The sequence below is a fragment of the Erinaceus europaeus genome, chromosome 1, assembly GCF_950295315.1.
Source record: "Erinaceus europaeus chromosome 1, mEriEur2.1, whole genome shotgun sequence".
NCBI classification, from domain to species: domain Eukaryota; kingdom Metazoa; phylum Chordata; class Mammalia; order Eulipotyphla; family Erinaceidae; genus Erinaceus; species Erinaceus europaeus.
The window spans coordinates 77361452-77382992 of NC_080162.1; the positions used below are offsets into that span (position 1 = coordinate 77361452).

A 21541-nucleotide genomic window follows, 5' to 3' on the forward strand; every position below is an offset into this window, starting at 1 on the left:
GTTCCGTAGCCCCCATGTCCACTTGGTCGATTCCAAATTATATTCCTCCATGAGGATAATTTCTGGAACCATCTGTTCCACCCCGGTTCCATAGCTGCCCGTTCTTAGCAACATCACCCTGCCAGATATTTGTCGGGATGCGGCATCATCCAAGTTCATTTCCCACTTCTACGCTCGACCGGACCTGCCAATATATGCGGATATCTTCACCCACCCTGTTCAACGCTTGATGTCTCGTCATCCAGTCTGGTCTCCTACGCCTACACTGATCTTCTCTGTTCCAGTCTCTTGAAAACAGAGCTGGCAGTCAGCTGAGGTAAAGAACAAATACCTCATCACAGACCCCTGCAAGCGTCAATCCGGCTTTGACCTAGCACATTATGATTGGGCCCTCCTCAATCGCTATCGAACAGGCCATGGCCGGTGCGCGGCTATGTTCCATCGCTGGGGAGCCAGAGACGACCCGAACTGCCCCTGCGGCTACAGACAGACTATGACCCACATAGTCAACGAATGCCACCTCTCCAGATTCAAAGGAGGTCTCGAAACTTTACATCAGGCTCAATCTGATGCTGTTGACTGGCTACGGAAGAAGGGCAAACGCTAGAAGAAGAAGAACATTGATTGGTTTACGTATATTAAACCAACGTTGCATGCCTCGGATAAACCCCACTTGGTCATGATGAACAATCTTTTTAATATACTTCTGTATCTGGTTGGCTAGAATTTTGTTCATATTTTCGCATCTATGCTCATCAGAGATATTGGTCTGTAGTTTTCTTTTTTGGTTGTGTCCCTGTCTGCTTTTGGTATCAGAGTGATGTTGGCTTCATGGAAGCTGGCAGGGAGTATTCCAGTGTCTTCAATCTTCTGGAAGACTATAAATAGTAGAGGTATTAGTTCTTTGAAGGTTTTGTAGAATTCATTTGTAAAACCATCTGGTCCAGGACTTTTATTTTTGGGAAGATTTTTGATAACTGTTTCAATTTCATTAGCTGTGATGGGCCTGTTCATGTTATCTACTTCCTCTTTACTTAGTTTTGGAAGTTGATAGGTATCTAGGAAATCATCCGTTTCTTCCAGGTTCTCTAGCTTGGTGGCATATAGTTGTTCAGCAGTCTTTTTATTGGTTAAACAGACTGGAGGTGGTGCCTCAACTGGTAAACTCAGCAGTCTTTTTATTGGTTAAACAGACTGGAGGTGGTGCCTCAACTGGTAAACTGCCGGACTGCTACCAGCTGCTCAATCTCTCCTTAGGCTCCTTTCTGTCCATGAGCCACACATGTGTGCACTCACTGGTGATTTGGTGGGTTCCTGAAGTCTAGTCCTGTCTTGCAGTCCCAGGTGATCTCCTTTGGTATTCCTAGTTGACCTGGGAGAGGAGAGGGGAGGGGAAGGGAGAGGAGGGGAGGGGAGGGAATTGAAACAGCTGCTGCTGCTGCTGCTGCTCTTGTAGCCCCTTCTCTGGAAGTGTCTATGCCTCTTAATCTTGAAGTCACCACTAAAGCATCCTGACCTGACACCTTCAGATTAATATGGTCGTTGTTCTAAGTCTTGACTCCTTCCTTGGGATTTTCCTCAACGGTGGTGAATGCTGGGGTCTCTTCAGTTGCCAATTCACAAAAGAGGTACCAGGTCCGTACCAGACAAGCACACAAGCAGCACCAGGAGTGGCGACACTTCTCCCTTCTTTCTCTTCTCCTTCCTTCTTTCTCCTTTGTTCCTTTTTTTTTTTTTTTAAATTTTATTTTATTTCATGATTGAGGACCTGAGTATTGTACTGGCACATGTGGTTCTAGTGACTGGAGTCACAACCTCATGCTTTAAGTCTAGGGCTCTTCTACTATGCCACATCCCAGGCCACATTGTCCTAGTTCTTTTTAAAATGACTTTATTGACGAGATTTTGGTTCACAGAGTTGTTGTCACAGGCGTACAGTTCTATATCTGCCCAACATGGATATGAGCATATTTCCCTAAAATAAAGCAAGGGATAATATAGGAAGAAACCTTGATGGACTGTGGTCTTTCAGAGAAGATCTGGAGACTCAGGAGTGGGAGAATTTAGGGAGCCTAGGAATTGAGCACTTAAAGTCATTTTTTGTATCTTGAGTTGCAGAAATTCTTTGAAGATTATTTTCGGTATAGCTAAAGTATATTCTTTTTTTGCTACTGCTACTGCTGCTGCTGCTGCTGCTGCTGCTCTTTTGATATTGAGGTAGCATTGGTTTATTCAGTGACCATATGTTTCAGGAGTTTGTTTCTCCAGTTATGTTGTCACACCATACCATCCCTCCACCTTTTCCTCCACCCAGACTCCCACTCTGGTAACTTTATTTCTGCAGGTAGAATCCAAAGGTTTTGTTTAGTTTCCTTCCTTCCTTAAAATTATTTATTTATTTATGAATGAGAGAAGGAGGAAGAGAAAGAGAATCAGATATTACTCTGGCAATATGCTGTTGATTGTACTTGGTACCTTATGTTTGAGAATCCACTGCACCACTTCCAGACCTCTCCTTTGCTTTATTTCTTTTTATTCCATGTAAGTGAAATCATAAGGTATTTTTCTCTTTGTGACTTGTTTTACCTAACATAATCTGCTCAAGCTCTATCCATATGGTCACAGAAAATGGCAATATTTTATTTTTTATGATTGAGTTGTATTCTACTGTATCATGTTTAACTAATCTGTTAATTAGCACTTAATTTATTTCCTTGTCTTGGCTGTTGCAAATTTTGTTTCAGTGATAGGGCTGCATAAATCTTTTAACGTAGTGTTTTGTATTTTTTGGATACCTAGAATGAACTAATTTTATCATAATAGATTTGTTTTGTATTTTGAAAGAAAGCATTTAAATTTCATTTTTATTTACACAACATTTTTTTCACAATGTGATAATTCATATTTTAGGATAATGTTGTGAGGTAAAGAGGTAGAGATGGTGTTATCCCTGGTTTTCTGACAAACTAAGACCTAGGGAGGTTACATAACTCAACTAGTGTCTTCTAGCAATTATTATAGTACCAACTGTAGCCCAAGTGTTAGGCTGTTGTGATATATATTTTTGTGATATGAATCATGCTGTTTTCATATAAGGATTAACTCTTCTATGACTAAGGACTAAAGAAGTTATTTGTTAGAGTTAGTAAAATTCAGTAGTTGTTCATTGAACAGATACTGAAATATTTGCTGTTTTACCCTTTTCATATTGGATTTGTTGTAGTGTTGTGAGTCAAAACTAATAATAAGTATAATTCCCATGTAAATTACTTAGTATGCCAGAGGGTTATATCGTATATAGAAGAAAAATTGCCAAGATAGGTGGAACAGATTGTAATATTGTCAAGAGAACAGTAGAGCTAAGGTTCCAAGGCAAGAATGTGCTAGTATATTTGCAAAATGTAGGGATGTAGGTGCCTGACTAGGGAAGGGAAGTAGAAAGAAATATAAGAAAACTGGGAGCAAAGGCTATATGTTGGGTCTTTTACATCATTGTGAGCTCTTAGCCTTTTACTTAGAGTAAAATGGGAAGTAATTGCAGGATTTTCAACATTTTTAAAAAATTTATTTTCCCTTTTGTTGCCCTTGTTGTAGTTATTATTGTTGTTGTTATTGATGTTATTGTTATTGGATAGGACAGAGAGAAATGGAGAGAGGAAGGGAAGACAGAGAGGGAGAAAGACACCTGCAGACCTGCTTCACCACCTGTGAAGCGACGCCCTTGCAGGTGGGGAGACGGGGGCTCGAACTGGGATCCTTGCCAGTCCTTGCACTTTGCGTCACCTGCGCTTAACTCACTGCGCTATGGCCCGACTCCTGGATTTTCAACATTTTGCTGTTATCCTGGTTGTGCTGGGAAAGGACACCAAGGATAGAAAGAACTGGTAGGTCTGTTAAATTATTGCTGATTATTATAGCAATCTAGGAGAAAGGCATAATTCAACAAACAGATGACTGTCAAAGGCAACTAACTGAATAGATTGGTGGTAAAAGTGGTAAGAAATGGACTCTGGGTATATTTTATAATGGAAACAACGTAATTTTCTAATAGATTGGAAGGGAAATACAAAAATAGCTAGTCAAAAGATGACTCCAGGTTTTCAAGTTTTAACTTGATCATGTAAGGGTGGAGTTGCCATTAGCTGAGATAGGAATGTATGAAGAGTGGAGTTAGTTTTTTTTTTTAATATATTAATATTTATTTATTTATACTCTTTTGTTGCCCTTGTTTTATTGTTGTAGTTATTATTGTTGTTGTTATTGATGTCATCATTGTTGGATAGAACAGAGAGAAATGGAGAGAGGAAGGGAAGACAGAGGGGGAGAGAAAGATAGACACCTGCAGACTTGCTTCACCGCCTATGAAGCGACCCCACTGCAGGTGGGGAGCCAGGTCTGGAACCAGGGTTCTTATCCTGGTCCTTGCATTTCACGCCATGTGCGCTTAACCTGCTGCACTACCGCCTGACCCTATTTTTTTATTTTTATTTTTTCTTTTTCTTTTTTGGAGTTAGTTTTAAAGGAAGATCAGGATATAGTAATGTGGAATACCTAACATGAAGATTAGAGTATAGGAATATAGAACAGGGTAGTGACAGTTGGGACTTTTTCATATATATATAAAGGTACTGATAGAGAAGGCATAGGAGACATAGAGAAAGAGAGAGTGAAGGGGATCACAGCACCAATGACTTAAAACTGGGTCATACACATGACAAGGCAGCACACTTCAAATGAGCTATTTCGCCAGCTCTATATAGATAATGCTTGAAGACTTAATGTTGGATGATATCCTAGAGAAAATGAGCATAATTAGATAATTGACTAGAGAGAAGAGGATTGAATGGGTTTTTTGATCTAAGTCCTGTGTATGTGGGACTTACATGTCCACACCACTAAGCGATTCTCAGAAAATAGCAGGGTATCAGTAAATTCAATTTAATTCCGACTCTGCCTAGAGAAAACATCATATTCCATACTAAGACTTGAAAACCCAGACTGTTGTTATCTATGCTTCTAACTGGCTACAAATTGGATGTTCCAGCAACTCTAATTCAAGAAACTACAGATAAAGAGTAAACATGTAGGAATTTATTAATGTTTACATTGTTTCCTTTGCTGTGTTCAGGTTTGTCATCCTATTGGTGGTATGTCTGACAGTAGATCACAACTTGGTTCAATGGGTAGCCTGACCATGAAATCACAACTTCAGATCACTGGTAAGCATTTAAACACAGTCTATTTTATTTATATTTTGCCTAAGATAAAACATTTTCTGTGAGAAGAAAATCTTAAGTGACAGTTCCATATCAGGTACTGAATTAGTATTTGTTTGATCATTAAAAATGTTGTAGATATGTAAAGATTACTTTTTCATTTCAGAGTCTTGAGTATTTTACATGTTTGTTTTTTTTTTTTTTATTAGACATAGGTGAAGCAGAATATGGATCCAGTACCACAGAAAGTCAAACACCTTCACACTAGCTTTTATAGGAAAAAAGATTCTATGGCAATTCTAATGCAAGGGAGTCAGGAACCCTGCTCAAATCTACTGCCCCATTCTTTGGGGACTATTTTTTCAGGTAGAGGAAAGGACTGAAAACCTGGAGGTTGGTTCCAGGGCTGTAGGATGGGGCTGTGACCTGGATCATGATTTTCTAAAAGAAAGTTTGTTGTAGGTCTAAAACTCTGCTCTCAGCTGTGAAGCCAAAGGGCAAGCAGGAATGGGGGTAGGGGGTTGTTTGGGGTGGGGTGTGAATTTCTGCTTGATGTCCTTTGTTTTGCAAATTAAGTTTCTAACATTAACTGTTTCTTCAATGAAATAGTACCTTCCTGTACAGTACCTTCCTGTAAACCCAGTGCTAAGAGTTAATATTGATTTCAGGTCCCTTTATCCCTCTGATACCTAGTCTAGTACTTCTGTTCCTTTGGAGCCATGAGTTTCTTTTTTTTTTTTAATATATTTATTTATTTTCCCTTTTGTTGCCCTTGTTTTTTTATTGTTGTTATAGTTATTGTCGGTATTATTGATGTCATCGTTGTTAGATAGGACAGAGAGAAATGGGGAAGACAAAGAGGGTGAGAGGACACCTGCAAACCTGCTTCACTGCCTGTGAAGGGACTCCCCTGCAAGTGGGGAGCCGGGGGCTCGAACCGGAATCCTTATACCAGTTCTTGCGCTTTGCGCCACGTGCGCTTAATCCACTGCGCTACCGCCCGACTCCCGGAGCTGTGAGTTTCTTAAGTAACCCGGCAGTTGGTATTGTATTTTTATAATTTTAATTTTTTGTGGGGATAGGGTCTGATTTCACCACGCCCAGCCACATTTTCCATTCAGATAGATTGTCAGAGAGAAACTGGGGAGATACCACAGCACTTTCCATGGAAGCTTCTTCCTTAGCCATGTCACCTCCTATGCAATGCAGGAATTCTATCCAGCAAGCTTACCTTTTAAAAAATTTTTATTTTACTTTATTTTTATTGGTTTGTTGGATAGAGACAGCCAGAAATTGAGTGGGAAGGGGGTGATAGGTAGAGAGACACCTGCAACACTGCTTCACTACTTGAAAAGCTTTTTCCCTACAGGTGGGGTTCGAACCTGAGTCCTTGAGCATTGTTATGTGTGCTCAACCAGGGGCGCCACCACCCCTACCCCCAGCAAGCTATCACTCCAACTTGTATTCATGACATTTCACATACCACTTATCAGTGATAATACATTCACAGAGGGAGTCGGATGGTAGCGCTGTGGGTTAAGCGCACATGGTGCAAAACGCAGGGATTGGCAAGGATCCCGGTTTGAGCCCCTGGCTCCCCACCTGCAGGGGAGTTGCTTCACAGGTGGTGAAGCAGGTCTGCAGGTGTCTTATCTTTCTCTCCCCCTCTCTGTCTTCCCCTCCCCTCCCCATTTCTCTCTAGCAAACAATGACGACATCAATAACAACAACGAAAAAACAACAAGGGCAACAAAAGGGAAAATAAATAAATATAAAAAAAAATTTTTTTAATGCATTCACACTATTCTGCAACCATCATGATAAGTCAATTTAGACTACTTTCACCACTCCAAAAAGAAATCCCATACTCAGTAACTAGTCTCACATGTTTTACAACTACCAATATATGTCCCATCACTGTAACTTTGTCCATTCTGGATCTCTCATAAAAAAAAAAAAAAAAAACTGGGAGAGACCCAGGAAAACTGAACAGTAACTTAAGACCTAAGCAACATCAAAGATAAAGGATGTTGAGGGTAGAGAGAGTAGGCAGGAATGGGAAAGCTGTTTATGAGAGTCTACTAGGAAAGACAGAATAACTAAGGCATAGAGGCTAGACAGATTTAAGTTAAGGTCTCTTCTAGTTAAGAGTAAGAGATCTGGGCCCATTCTTACAGTCTGAGAGACAGCCTTTACAAATAAAAAAGTTTCTTTAAACATGTAAATGCCTGTTACCAAAGTGTAAAGTCCTAGTTTCCACAACTTCTGCTGGATTTTAAAAACTGATAAAACATAGAGCAGGGGAGATAGCATAATGGTTATTCAAAAAGACTTATCATGCCTGAAGGCTCAAAGTCTCAGATTCAATACACTGTACCTTGCATAAGAGTTGAGCAGTGCTCTGGTAAAAAATAAATAAATAAACGGGGGCCAGGTAGTAGTGCAGCAGGTTCAGCGCACATGGTGCAAACCACAGGGACCAGTGTAAGGATCCTGGTTTGAGCCTTCAGCTCCCCACTTTCAGAGGGATTACTTCACAAGCAGTGAAGCAGGTGTCTTATCCCCCCTCTCTTTGTTGCCCTTGTTTTATTGTTGTAGTTGATGTCGTCGTCGTTGTTGGATAGGACAGAGAGAAATGGAGAAAGAAGGGGAAGATAGAGAGGGAGAGAGAAAGATAGACACCTGCAGACCTGCTTTACCACTTGTGAAGCGACTCCCCTGCCAGTGGGGAGCCGCCAGCTCGAACGGAGCTGCCAGCTCGAACCGGGATTCTTACGCCGGTCCTTGTGTTTTGTGCCATGTGCTCTTAACCCACTGCACTACTGCCCAACTCCCCTTTAGCAAATATTCTATTAGATATGAAACAAATGAGTAATATAATAGTTACTGCCAAGTTTAATGGAATCAGGTGTCCTTCCTAACTCACTAAGTCTCAGAATTATCCACAAGATAAACTGACCTGTCTTGGGAAGACCTGTGTATCTTTGGAAGGTCTTAAAAACCTGGGAGCGAGGGAGTCAGGAGGTAGTGCAGCGGCTTAAGCGCATATGGTGCAAAGCAGAAGGACTGACTTAAGGATCCTGGTTCTAGCCCCTGGCTCCCCACCTGCAAGGGAGCCAGTTCACAAGAGGTGAAGCAGGTCTGCAAGTGTCTTTTTCTCCTCCTCTCTGTCTTCCTCTCCTCTCTCCATTTCTTTCTGTCCTATCCAACAACAATAGCATCAATAATAATTACAACAATAAAACAACAAGGGCAACAAAAGGGAATAAATAAATAAATATTTAAAATAAAAAATTTTAAAAAAAAACCTGGGAGAGGCACAAAGACAGAATGAAAAGCTAAAGGAACCAACCATAAATATGAAAATACTGTGGGGTATGAAGGCAGGGATAATTTAACATCTTAGATTTTAATATGCATTCAATCTAAGAAATGGGAGCATTTGTCTCTCAGAATTAGGATTTTTCTAAGTATTTTATTTATTTATTTTATTTTACTTATTCAGTGCACAGAGACAGAGAGAAATAAGAGGAAAGAATGAAGTGGAAAGAGACACCTGCAGCATTTCTTCACCACTTGTGAAACTTCTCCCTGCAAGTGGGGCCTGGTGGCTTGAATTTGGGTCCCAGTACATGGTATTGTGTGTACTGTACTGGGTGCACCACCACCTGACCCCCAAAGTAGTATTTTATTGGGTGGAAAAAGAAAAATAGGAGGACCACTCTGAGTGGTGTGAGTGGCACATATATGGCCTTGAAGTGCATGACCCTTAAGAGGCAGCAAACAGCTAAGGATGATCAGAATACTGTGGGGGTCAGGCTTGGTAATTTGTTAGACAAGTGGACTAGAAAAATAATTAATTTTTATTTATTAGATAGTGACAACCTGAAATTGAGAGGGGAGGAGGAGAAAGAGAGAGAGACAGAGAAACACTTGCAGCCCTGCTTTACCACTTCACCACTTGCAAAGCCTTTCCCCTGCAGGTGGGGACTGCGGGGCTTGAACTTGGGTCCTTGTAATTTGTAACATGCTCTCAGCCTGGGGCACCACCACCCTTCCCCTATAGGGACATTTTTATGATTTCATCTAGTCTATAATTTGAATTACTACATTACTTTACATTTATATCAGTAAGTAGTATGTTAATCTGTGTCCTAATACTGGGGTTATAGTAAAAGTTTTATGAAATCAGACCTTGAGATTTGAACACTTAATTCATTTCTTCTGTTCAAGCACTGCAGTGATCTTTGGCTGAGTGTAACTTATATATAAGTTAAGATGAAACACATATTTCTTATTTTTTATTTTTTGCCTCCAGAGTTATCACTGGTGCTCAGTGCCTGCACTACGAATCTACTGCTCTTGGAGGCCATTTCCCCCCATTTTGTTGCCCTTGTTGTATTTTTATTGTTGTCGTTGCTATTGTTGGATAGGACAGAAAAATTGATAGAGATGGGGAAGACGGGGAGAGAAAGACATCTGCAGACCTGCTTCACTGCTTGTGAGGCGACCCCTGCAAGTGGGGAGCCAGGGGCTTAAACTGGATCCTTGCACTTTGCACCATGTGTGCATAACCCGCTGCACTACAGCCCAGCCCCCAAATATATATTTCATAGAAGAGTTGTGTTGAGATATTTAAATGTCAGAACATAGAAAAACAGCCTTATTTTCTCTTCTACCTTGTATTTTCTTACTAAAAGTTTTATTTTTAAAATATTTTATTTATTTATTAGAAACAGAAATGGAGAGGGGAGGAAAGGAGACAGAAAGGGAAAGAAACAGAGAGAGAGAGAGAGAGAGAGAGAGACATCTGCAGACCTGCTTCACCACTTGTGAAGTTTTCCCCCGTGCAGGTGGGGACCAGGGTACTTGCACACTGTAATGTAAGCGCTTAACCGGGTTGCCACTGCCTGGCCCCTACTAAAAGTTTTCCAAGATGATTCCAGTGAAGTTGGATAGGATTGTGTGGCAAAATAGCTTGAGTCCTAAAAAACCACCGGCAACACATCATTTCCTTCCTGTCCGGCCAGGCCTAGTTTAACTGTTTGTTTTAGGTCTAATCAGTTTCAGAGGATCACAGAGCTACTTAAATACAATAGACATAGTTATTTCGACTCTTTATGTTCTCCAGAGTAGAAATATAGTTAAAAAAAACATGGATTATTATATGTTTGGGGGGGCCGGGATGGGAGGAGCACAATGACATGGAATGTCTGATTAAATTTGGCTCTTTAAATATTATGAGAACCCATTAATACATGTTAAATAGATAGTTCTGATCTCTGTGAATTTTTTTCTGTTCTGAGACTTCTTAGTATTTCCATTTAATAGCTCCAGTTTCATAAACTAATTATAAAACTTTTTATTTCCTGTAAATACTACCCTCCTCAAACTTGTTTTCCAAATCTTTTCCATCTTTCTAAGTGATACCAGTTTCCATCCAGTTGTGGCAGGTGGCCAAGAGTTATTCTTGTTTTCTTTTCCCTATCTTCCTCATGTAATCTAATCTTCTTGGCTGTCACTGGAAAATACTTAGTTGTATTCTTATAATACTCATCACTATAGTTTATATCACCTTTTGATTGGTGACTCTAATAGCCACTTAACCCATATTTTGGTCGATATCTCAATTTACTTTTCCCACAATAATAGAGTTATTTTTGATTATCAATCTGATTTTTGTTGTAGTCTTACTGCCCCAACTAATAACCTGGGACAACTTGTCGGAATCCAGCACATATGTTGAATAGTATGCTTTCAGTTGAAATTTCACAGTGACTATTTATTTTTGCCACCAAGATTATTAGTGGGACTCTGCCTGTAAGGTGACTCTACTGTGACCATCTTCTGCTTTTCCTTCCTTCCTTCCTTCCTTCCTTCCTTCCCTCCCTCCCTCCCTCCCTCCCTCCCTCCCTCGTTCCCTCCTTTCCTCCTTCCTCTTTCTTCCTTCCCTCCCCTTCCTTCCTTCCTTCCTTCCTTCCTTCCTTCCTTCCTTCCTTCCTTCCTTCCTTCCTTCCTTCCTTCCTTCCTTCTAGAGGCAGAGCAATAGAGAGGGAAAGAGAGAAATGTGCAGCACTGATCCATAGTGTGTGAAGCTCCCCCCTCCCCCCCCCCCCCCCCCCGCAGCTGGGGTCCAGCAGCTTAAGTATATGCCATAGGAGACTGGCTCAGAGTTGAAGACTCAGGAGTCAGTATCTCCACATGCATGATGTAGGAAACTTTCTTAAATAATGTGACACATGGGATGCTAAAAAATAATCTTAGGTTGTGACTCTCCCACCAGTGACTTACCAGCGAATTTAAAATAAAATACAGATCTTTTATGTTGACAGGCCAAATTAATTAGCTTTACTAAAAGTTAAAAATTTTATCCCTGTTAGCTATACTTTCGCTCAGATATGCCAAGCTTTTTTGCCTCTTTGAAATGCTCAACTCTTTTACTTCAGTCTTTTTAGGAATAGCTTCTTATTATATAGGTGATTATTTAAAAGTGCTTTCCCAAGGTCTAGAGTTGTTACAGGATACATCACAGAGATGAAGCCCTGAGTTCAGTCCCTGGCACACTCACAAAAAAAGTACTTTTCAGAGATTTTCCTTACTGCCAGATCATATTCTGTCACATCAGCCAGTTTTCCTTTTTTCTTCTCCTCCCTACTCCTTACCCCATCTTCCTTTCCGAAACCTCAAACTTACTTTATTGGGTGAAAATGATAGTTTACAAGACAGTTATCACGTGGCTTGTAGTCGGGTAGGGGATTGAATCTGGAACCTAAGAGCCTTAAGCATGAGAGCCTATTCACATAGCCATTATGCTATCTCCCCCAACCAATATTTGTTTGCTTGCTTGCTGGATCAAACTATTTTATTGAGGGGGTTGAGGGAGAGGATTCATAGAGTCAGAAGAGCGAAATCTGATGCCCTCAGTATCACTGGAACCTCACAGCCACAGAAAAGCCCTACCCAATATTTATAACATTTATGAAATTCAGTTTGTTTGAAAGGTGGACTGATATGTTAATTGTAGAAATATTTTCTATTTCAGTTATCTCAGCAAAACTTAAAGAGAACAAAAAGAATTGGTTTGGACCAAGTCCTTATGTGGAAGTCACAGTAGATGGACAGTCAAAGAAGACAGAAAAATGCAACAATACGAATAGTCCCAAATGGAAGCAACCTCTTACAGTGTAGGTTTGAAATTATTTTCTACAGTATGTTTTGTGTAATAGGTGAGCAGAAATGCGACTTTAGAATAGCTTCCTGTTTGTTTTCGTGTTACTCTTCTCTGCCTCGCCTAGTCTCCCCTGCCCCATTAATACTCCTTCCTTTAGTCCTCTTTTGTATTTTAGATACTTCTCTTTTTCTAGTTTATCCTTTTCTCTACCTTCTCTAGTTTAGTTGAATTATTGAAAGTATCACCTTTGTTACTGAAGCATAGCTAGAAGAGCCTAAGTGGACTGTTATTTATTTTAGTAATTATGTATGCATCAGTTGGTTTCTAATGTTCTGCTGTGTTAACTTATTAAACTGATTTTGAAAATAATTTAACATTTGGTTTGGGGGACAGATGTACGTTAAAATATAACTAGTTGCTACTATATCAGATATAGATACTTTTGTTATTTATCATTTTATCATTCTTTTTTTTTTTTTTGCCATAGAGCAATAAACCAGTGACTAAAAAGTTTTGTTTCTAAATGGTGAGATGAGTTATTTGAAATTCTTCTTGGAGCTTTTATAAACTCATCTTTTCACATCTTACGTGAACAATGTTCTGACAAATGCCAAAATAAAATGGATATACCGATATTACTTAACTTTATTTCTTAAAGACTTTATTTATTTATTTATTTATTTATGAGAAAGGAGAGAGAGAAAGAACCAGCCATCAGTCTGGTACATGTGCTGCCAGGGATTGAACTTGGGACCTCATGCTTGAGAGTCCAGTGCTTCATTCACTGCACCAGCTCCTGCACCACCCTATATTATTTATAGCACAGATTTTTTTTTTAAGTTCTAGGCATTTTATTATCCTTTTATTTTTGAACATATAAGTGAAAATTGAGAATCTTCTGAAAGTTATGCTTGGTTTTGTTGTTAACTAGTGTTTCACTGCTCTGGGCGCAGTTTTTCAGCTATAACGGGAGAAACACAGGCAGGGAGTGAGGGAAAGACACCATACCATTAAAATTTCTGCAGTGCAGTGGGTGCTGGGTTCAGACCTGAGTCATATATGTGTATGGCAAAGAGTATACCCTCCAGATGAGCTATTTTATTCCCACTTATCTCCTACCTTGTTTTATGTCATCGTCCGCTCCCCCCCACCCCCCCAAGCTAAGACTTCACACATGCACGTTTCCAATTGCTTCTTGGCCACTTTTCATTCAAATAAGACAGAGAGGGAATAAGACTCCACAGTGTTTAAAACTTCATTCATTGCCATATCAGATTCTGTATGGTGCTAGGGCTCAAAATTGGGCCATGCACACGGCAAGTTATGCTTCCTACCTGGTAAATTATCTTGCTAGTTTCTGAAGATCATCTTGAGTCCTTTTTACAAAAATGGTATTGTAATGTGTTTATCTGCATTTACTTCAACATTGTTTCTTATTTTAATTAGTAGCTTATTAGAGATTGAATCTAACTTAATACAAGACCGAAAAATTAAACATTTAAATAAACTGTAAAAGCTCACAATCTTCATAGTAACTAGAGATGTTTAGCAGAATAGTAGTTCTACCAAGTGCTGTCTGTGCTCCATGTATACACTTTGAAACTTTTCAACTTATGACACTGAACTCCTTGATTTAAAGTTGAGAAAAACAACTCTTGCAGCCTGGGATGTGGTACAATAGATAAAGCATGGAAGCACGAGGTCCTGAGTTCAATTCTTTGGTTTTCTATCCCTCTCCTAAATAAATAAATAAGTAAATAAAGCCAAAAAAAAAAAACCAACTCATTGTAGCCTCTTAATGGTTGTACTTTTGCTGAATCCAGAGGTTTTGTGCAAGCACACAGCTCAGATTCTTCTGAATAACCACTTTTAATTTAATTTAATTTGTCTAATTTTGCATCTCTGGGGCCTCATGCATACACAGTTCTACTGGCCTCAGTATGGCATTCATTTCAGATAGAGGGGGTTGGGCAGACACCATTGTAACAGAACCTCCTTGAAGCTGTGCTTTGTGTTCCCACATATACTGTGGCTCAGACCTGGACCCCTTTGCATGGCAAGGCACATGCCCAATCTAGTGAGCTATCCCTTAACCCTTTCAAATTTTAAGTTGGAGCAGGTTGTCCTCCATTTATAAGTTGGTCTCCATTGTTACATAGACTTTTCCAGATGTTTCTCTATAATTGAGTTTTAAAAACTCAGTCTTGGTACTCTCAAATTGAAGTAAAAATTAAACTATCAACCCTTATTTCATCCCCTTTACAACTTGCTACATGACTCGTAGAGAAATAATGCTTTAATTTTGCCTATATTATATCTTCTTCTAAAAATAAAATCAGAGACTTCTGAAAACAACAACAAAACACATTGTACCTGTGGTCCAGGAGGTGGCGCAATGGATAAAGCATTGGATTCTCAACCATAGCTCATAAGTTCAATCCCTGGCCTCACATGTACCATAGTGATATCTGGTTCTTTCTCCTATCTTTCTCATTAATAAATAAAATTGGGAGTTGGGAGGTAGTGCAGCGGGTTAAGTGCATGTGGTGCAAAGTGCAAGGACCAGCATAAGGATCCCGGTTGGAGCCCCCAGCTCCTCACCTTCAGGGGTCGCTTCACAGATGGTGAAGCAGGTCTGCAGGTGTCTTTCTCTCCCCCTCTCTGTCTTCCCTTCCTCTTTCTATTTCTCTCTGTCCTATCTAAGAATTATGACATTAATAACAACAATAATAACAACAACAACAACAGTGAAAAACAAGGGCAACAAAAGGGAAAGTAAATAAATAAATATAAAAATTTAAATATAAATAAAATCTTTAAAAAAATTGTGCCCTACCACCAAATACAATGTTAAGGTGAAATTAAACAAAGAAACAAAAAAAAAACTTTTTAACTACATATCACTGTTAAAATGGTAGTGTAAATATGATGATGAGAACAGTAGATATAGCTAGGTTCTGGAAGAACATGTTCCCACTAAATTTGATCATGTTGTAAAGAGAATGAAGTATAGAAGAACTAGAATCATTTCTATACTTTGTTTTCATGTAGGACTGTGTGGTAAGTAGAACATTTTGATTTTTCTGATTGTTGACTCCAAAATTGATTTTCTGCATTTCATTTTAAACTTCTTGTTACTTACGTTAAAAATTAACATTTTGGGAGTCGGGCTGTAGTGCAGCGGGCTAAGCGCAGGTGGCGCAAAGCACAAGGACCAGCATAAGGATCCCGGTTCGAACCCCGGCTCCCCACCTGCAGGGGAGTCGCTTCACAGGCAGTGAAGCAGGTCTGCAGGTGTCTATCTTTCTCTCCTCCTCTCTGTCTTCCCCTCCTCTTTTTCTCTCTGGCCTATCCAACAATGACGACATCAGTAACTACAACAATAAAACGACACGGACAACAAAAGGGAATAAATAAAATAAATATAAAAAATTAACATTTTAAATAGTATTGTTCTTTGGCACTTAGCATGGTATGGATGAAACTATATTTGACAATAGTCTTAGATACTGCCTCTTGTCAGTGTGAAATTTGGGGGACCTAATGTACTTCTCAAATCATAGCTAGTTGGCAAACTGTTTAAATTTAATGATAAGCTCTTGTTTAAATTACAATTGGCCATCTTCTGACAGTGACAGTGACAGTGAACAATTTGTTTGACCTCTCTGAATATGAGTTCTTATATCTGGAAATGAGGGTGGCAATTTCTATCATTCAGGCTTTCTATGAAGTTTAAATGCAGTAACCTGAAGCTCAGCATACTACCCAACATGTAGTATAAGAATTTTGTCCTAAAGCTCCGCTTCCCCAGAGCTCCACCCTACTAGGGAAAGAGAGAGGCAGGCTGGGAGTATGGATCGACCAGTCAACGCCCATGTTCAGCTGGGAAGCAGTTACAGAAGCCAGACCTTCCACCTTCTGCATCCCACAATGACCTTGGGTCCATACTCCCAGAGGTATAAAGAATGGGAAAGCTATCAGGGGAGGGGATGGGATACGGAGATCTTGTGGTGGGAATTGTGTGGAGTTGTACCCCTCTTATCCTATGGTTTTGTCAGTGTTTCCTTTTTATAAATAAAATTTTTTTTTAAAAAAAGAATTTCATTTCTAAATTCACTGTTTCAGTACTATAGAAAAAACTTTTAATAGTTTTTAGCATGTGTGATATTGCTTTTAGTGAAGATACAAGAATGAAGTTAATTGTACTATATAGTTCAGTCTCAAGTGGAAGTGACTGTTGGCAGGTAGCATTCAGATATATTGAATAGTTTTTATAAGATTTTCTGACACAAGTAATACCTGCTGTCCTGTAAGCTACAAAACTAAAACTATATACAGGGAGATTTTATTTTATTTTTATTATGTATATATTTCCCTCCAGTGTTGTTGCTGGGGCTAGATGCCTGCAGCACGAATCCACTGCTTCTGGAGGCCATTTCCCCATTTTGTTGCCCTTGTTATTGTCATTGTTGCCATTGCTGTTGTTGTTGGATTGGACAGAGAGAAATCAAGAGTGGGGGGTAAGACAGAGGGGTAGAGAAAAACACCTGCAGACGTGCTTCACCACTTGTGAAGCGAACCCCCCCTCAACAGGTCGGGGGCTGGGTACTCAAACCAGGATCCTTACACTAGTCCGCCATGTGCTTAACCCACTGCGCTATTGCCTGGCCCCCACAGGGAGATTTTAGATATTCAAACTTTTTTTCCTTTTTTGTTAGTGATTTAACAGTTTTGCAAAATTAAAAGGTTTCAGGGATATGATTTCATACCCATACATGGTGAGTGTTAAGTCACCACCACCTCCACCGAAGTTCCCCCATCCCATCCCTGTAACCATTTATAATAATTCTCACAAAGTCTAAGTGACGGTTTAGTTAACAATTTTTATGTGTTTTTTTTTTTTTTGCAAATTCATTTGTTTTAGTCATTTCTATTCCACATATGAGCAAAACTATCATGTAGTTTTCTTTCACCTTTTATTTCACTTAGCATAGTCATCTTTAGTTTTTGGATAATAACAATTATAATTTATTTAGGATTGCATTGTAATATTTAATGAAAGTAATTTTTTTTTTAATCTTTTTCACTCTTAGTATTGTCACCCCTGTGAGTAAATTACATTTTCGTGTATGGAGTCACCAGACACTGAAATCTGATGTTTTGTTGGGAACTGCTGCATTAGATATCTATGAAACTTTGAAGTCAAACAATATGAAACGTATGTATGTAAAACTGGTAGAAACTGTGCTCAGCTGTTGTTCTAAGAGAAATTCATCTGCCAAAAATGCAGAATGACTATGTTCACTATTTGTTTTTTAGTTTACTTGATAATGATATTAACAGGGAGAAAAACCTTAAACTGTTGAACATAAATAACATAGCTTTTGCCATTCATTTTGAATTCAGTATTTAGAGCATGTACATTTAAAGCTACTTCATACTCACTGATAGAGAAACAGAATACACCTTCATCAAGTTGAATATGGCTAATATTTTGATATTTCTTTTAAAAAATACTTATTTTAATGAGAGGACTCAGCTCTAGCTTATGGAGATACCAGGGATTGAACCTGGGACTTCAGGTCTGATGTTTGCTTTCCAAATGCTTTTGATTTGTTTATGTTAGATAGTTATGCTTTATTAATACGTACATTGTGGGGGCAACACATCTTTCCTTTATGCTCCTTAGAGTTCTTTAACTGACTGATAATTAAATTGATACAAGATAGATGACTGGGGGAAGAAAAATTTAGTTTCTTTTATATGGGGCCCCCATAGGTATGTAATAAACGCCTAGCATAGTGACTATAACTTCCAACTTTTTTGGCACGAAGATTTAGGCATGCAGATTAGTAAGGAGGCCAAAGAGTTAGTTTATGAAGTAATCTCATCCCTATCTTTGGTGATAAAGATACTTTTTTATGTTAGTAAGGATACTTTTTTTGATTGGGGAATTAATCTCCTTTTGAGGATACACAATCCTTTTTGTACCTGCTGCTTCTTAAGAAAATTTTATTCAAAGCATTCCATATACCAGAGTAGCTTGTAGATGTATATTATAGGTACATAAGAATTTGAAACATGCTGGTTTTGATTTTAAAACAACTTTTTCCACCGCTGGCTATCTAAAAACATACTAAAAAATTTATTTCTCATTTAGAATTTTGATATAATTTTATTTTTTTAAATGGTCCCAGGAATGAACCTAGGCTCTTTTCCCATCCCCCACCTCACTTGAAAGAGAGAGAAAAGCAGAGCATTGTTCTGATGTTTTTAATCTTATGTTGGGGATTATATCGATCCCATAGCGGTCCCACATGTACTGTTTAGTTGCCTGTTACGCTTCAATTCTCCTCTCTCTCTTTAATTCATTAGTGATTTTAACATAACACATTTCCTACCACCAGATTTCTGTGTTTCCATTCTCTCCATTAGAAACTGCGTTAGGACCTGAACTGGAGTTAGTGTATTGCACCAAAGTAAAAGACTCTGGGGTGGGTGGGGGTGAGTGTATAGGTCCTGGAAAAGGATAACAGAGGACTTAGTGGGGGTTGTATTGTTGTATGGAAAACTGAGAAATGTTATGCATGTACAAACTATTGTATTTACTGTCAAATGTAAAACGTTAATCCCCTAATAAAGAAAAAAAGAAAAGAAAAGAAACTGCATTAGGGGACTGTGGGTGGTGGTCCACCTAGTTGTGTGCACATGTTACGGTATGCAAGGACCCAGGTTCAAGTCCCTGGTCGCCACCTACAGGGGGAAAGCTTTGTGAGTGGTGAAGTAAGGTTGCAGGTCTCTCTCTCTCTCTCCCTCTCAATTTCTGGCTGTCTCTATCCAATTCATAAATAAAGATAATTTTAAAAAGAAAGAAACTGCATTAGTTTTCCCAGGATCACAAATATGGGTTGACTATTTATAACTGTCTATATGTATTCAGGCTTCAATACTTTAGTCAGTGTTTCTACTCAGTATAATTAGACACATTGATGAGTAATCTTGCTATAATGCTGACTTATTTTGTATAAAGATGGAATGAATATGACTTTGAACTATTTTATGCTTTATTTTATTTTTATATTTTATGCTTTATATATTAAGCTTTAGCAAATATTGTCCTATTTTAAATGATTTGATGTTAAAAAGTCTGAAACCTTGAATGAAATATATGAAAAAAATGTCTACATATAAATGTAATTTTGTGGCATTAGTTAACAGTGAGAATAGCATTTCAAAATGTGATCATTTTCTGACAATTTTTTTTTTCAGTTGAGGAAGTAGTTGTGACTTTACAGCTTATAGGTGACAAAGAGCCAACAGAGACAATAGGAGATTTGTCAATTTGTCTTGATGGACTACAGTTAGAGTCAGAAGTTGTTACCAATGGTGAAACTACATGTTCAGAAAGTAAGTAGCCTTTTTTTCCCCATAAATTTTATTTTTTATTACTGATTTAATATTAATTTACAAAATTATGAGGTAATGGGAATAATTCTGCATCACTCCCACCACCAGAGTGGTGTATCCCCATTCCCTCCATTGGAAACTACAATAGTTCTCCCAAGGTCACAGATATGGGTTATGTAGTCACTTTCTATATACAGTCTTTAGTGATAATTCTTACATCAGCCAGTGTATGTTGTATTTATTGCTATTGTAATTATTGCTACTGTAATTATTGCTATTCTCTTTTCATATTAAAGAAATTACTTTTAAAAGAGACATTGATAACTTTAAATGTTTTCTTTCCAGTGAATTGTTTCTATGAGTAAATACTTGTTAAAAAAAATTTGTTGTTAAGGCCTGGTGGTAGCATACCTGGTTGAGCACACATTCTACTATGATAAGGATCTCAGTTTAAGCCCCTAATCCCCACTTTGCAGGGAGGAAGGTTTATTATTATTATTATTTATTTTAACCAGAGCACTGCTCAGCTCTGGCTTATGGCGGTGTGGGGGATTGAATCTGGGACTTGAAAGCCTCAGGTATGAAAGTCTTTTTGCATAACCATTATGCTATACCTCCACCTGGAAGTTTCCCCAGATGAAATAGTGCTATAGTTCTCCTTATTTGTCTGTCTTTCTGTCTGTCTATCTATCTATCAGTCTTCTCTTTATCTCCCCAACCCCATAGTGTCTCTCTGTCTTATCAAATAAAAAGAAAAGAGAAAGAAAAAAAAAAAAGGCAATCCAAGAAGGATGCTTCATTAAAAAGAAGATATTATACTAGCCTGTCTGCCAACAGTGGCAGTAACGTGGCATATCTGATGTCACACTAATGACAGAGATTTCATTTTCGGGTTCACATTAAATTTGACTTGCAATTTCTCTAAAGAACAAGACAGCTAATACAAGCTGAAATACATTTATCATTCCTCTTGTATTTCTGTACAAGAATTTTGATTCTCTATTAGAATAATGACAATACCAATTTGTTATGTGTGCTATCTTAACAATGTATAATTTACTATTATTTGTTAAAGGAAATGAATATGAGCTGTGATTAAAAGAAGTTTGGGGGGGCCGGGCAGTAACACAGTGGGTTAAGCACATGTGGCACCAAGTGCAAGGACCCGTCTAAGGGTCCCAGTTCAAGTCCCCGGCTTCTCACCAGCAAGGGGACTGTAGGGGAGTCACTTCACAAGTGGTGAAACAGGTCTGCAAGTGTCTGTCTCCCCCCCCCCCCCCCCGCCTTCCCCATCTCTCTCAGATTCTCTCTGTCCTATCAACAATAACAACAACAATAACAAGGGCAACAAAATGGAAAAAATGACCTCCAGGTAGATTGATAGTGCAGGCACCGAGCCCCAGTGATAACCCTGGAAACAAGAAAAAAGTTTGATGGCGACTGAGTTAGTGCCTGCACAACTGGCATTCTCAAAACTGTTTAGCAAATTCTTTTTCATTATTTCCCTAGCTTAGGCATATATATATTTTTCACTTGGAACATAGATTTGTAAGGACCCAAGTTAAAGAGCAAGTTAATTTTTCTCTTGATAAGTCTGACAATATCTTTTTGTGTTTAGATAGAAACTGAATTATGAAAGTTTGCAGCTGTCAGGTGCTTTTCTTTTGTTTCTATTCTGGAAAGTGTCTACTTCCTATTTATCTCATGAGCAAGAGGGAGAAGGGGAGAGGAACAGAACCAGAACATT

At 38.7% G+C, this 21541-nt stretch overlaps 1 protein-coding gene across 3 annotated transcripts in view; it reads left to right on the top strand.

Annotated features, from left to right (window-relative positions):
- ITCH (itchy E3 ubiquitin protein ligase) overlaps positions 1-21541 on the top strand; it is a 126086-nt gene that overhangs the window by 44004 nt on the left and 60541 nt on the right. For all 3 annotated transcript variants that reach the window (XM_060188659.1, XM_007522667.3, XM_060188661.1), the window contains 4 exons: positions 5129-5219; positions 12259-12400; positions 17481-17605; positions 19657-19794. In XM_060188659.1, the coding sequence (XP_060044642.1) occupies positions 5129-5219; positions 12259-12400; positions 17481-17605; positions 19657-19794 (496 nt within the window). The remainder of the gene's footprint in view (positions 1-5128; positions 5220-12258; positions 12401-17480; positions 17606-19656; positions 19795-21541) is intronic.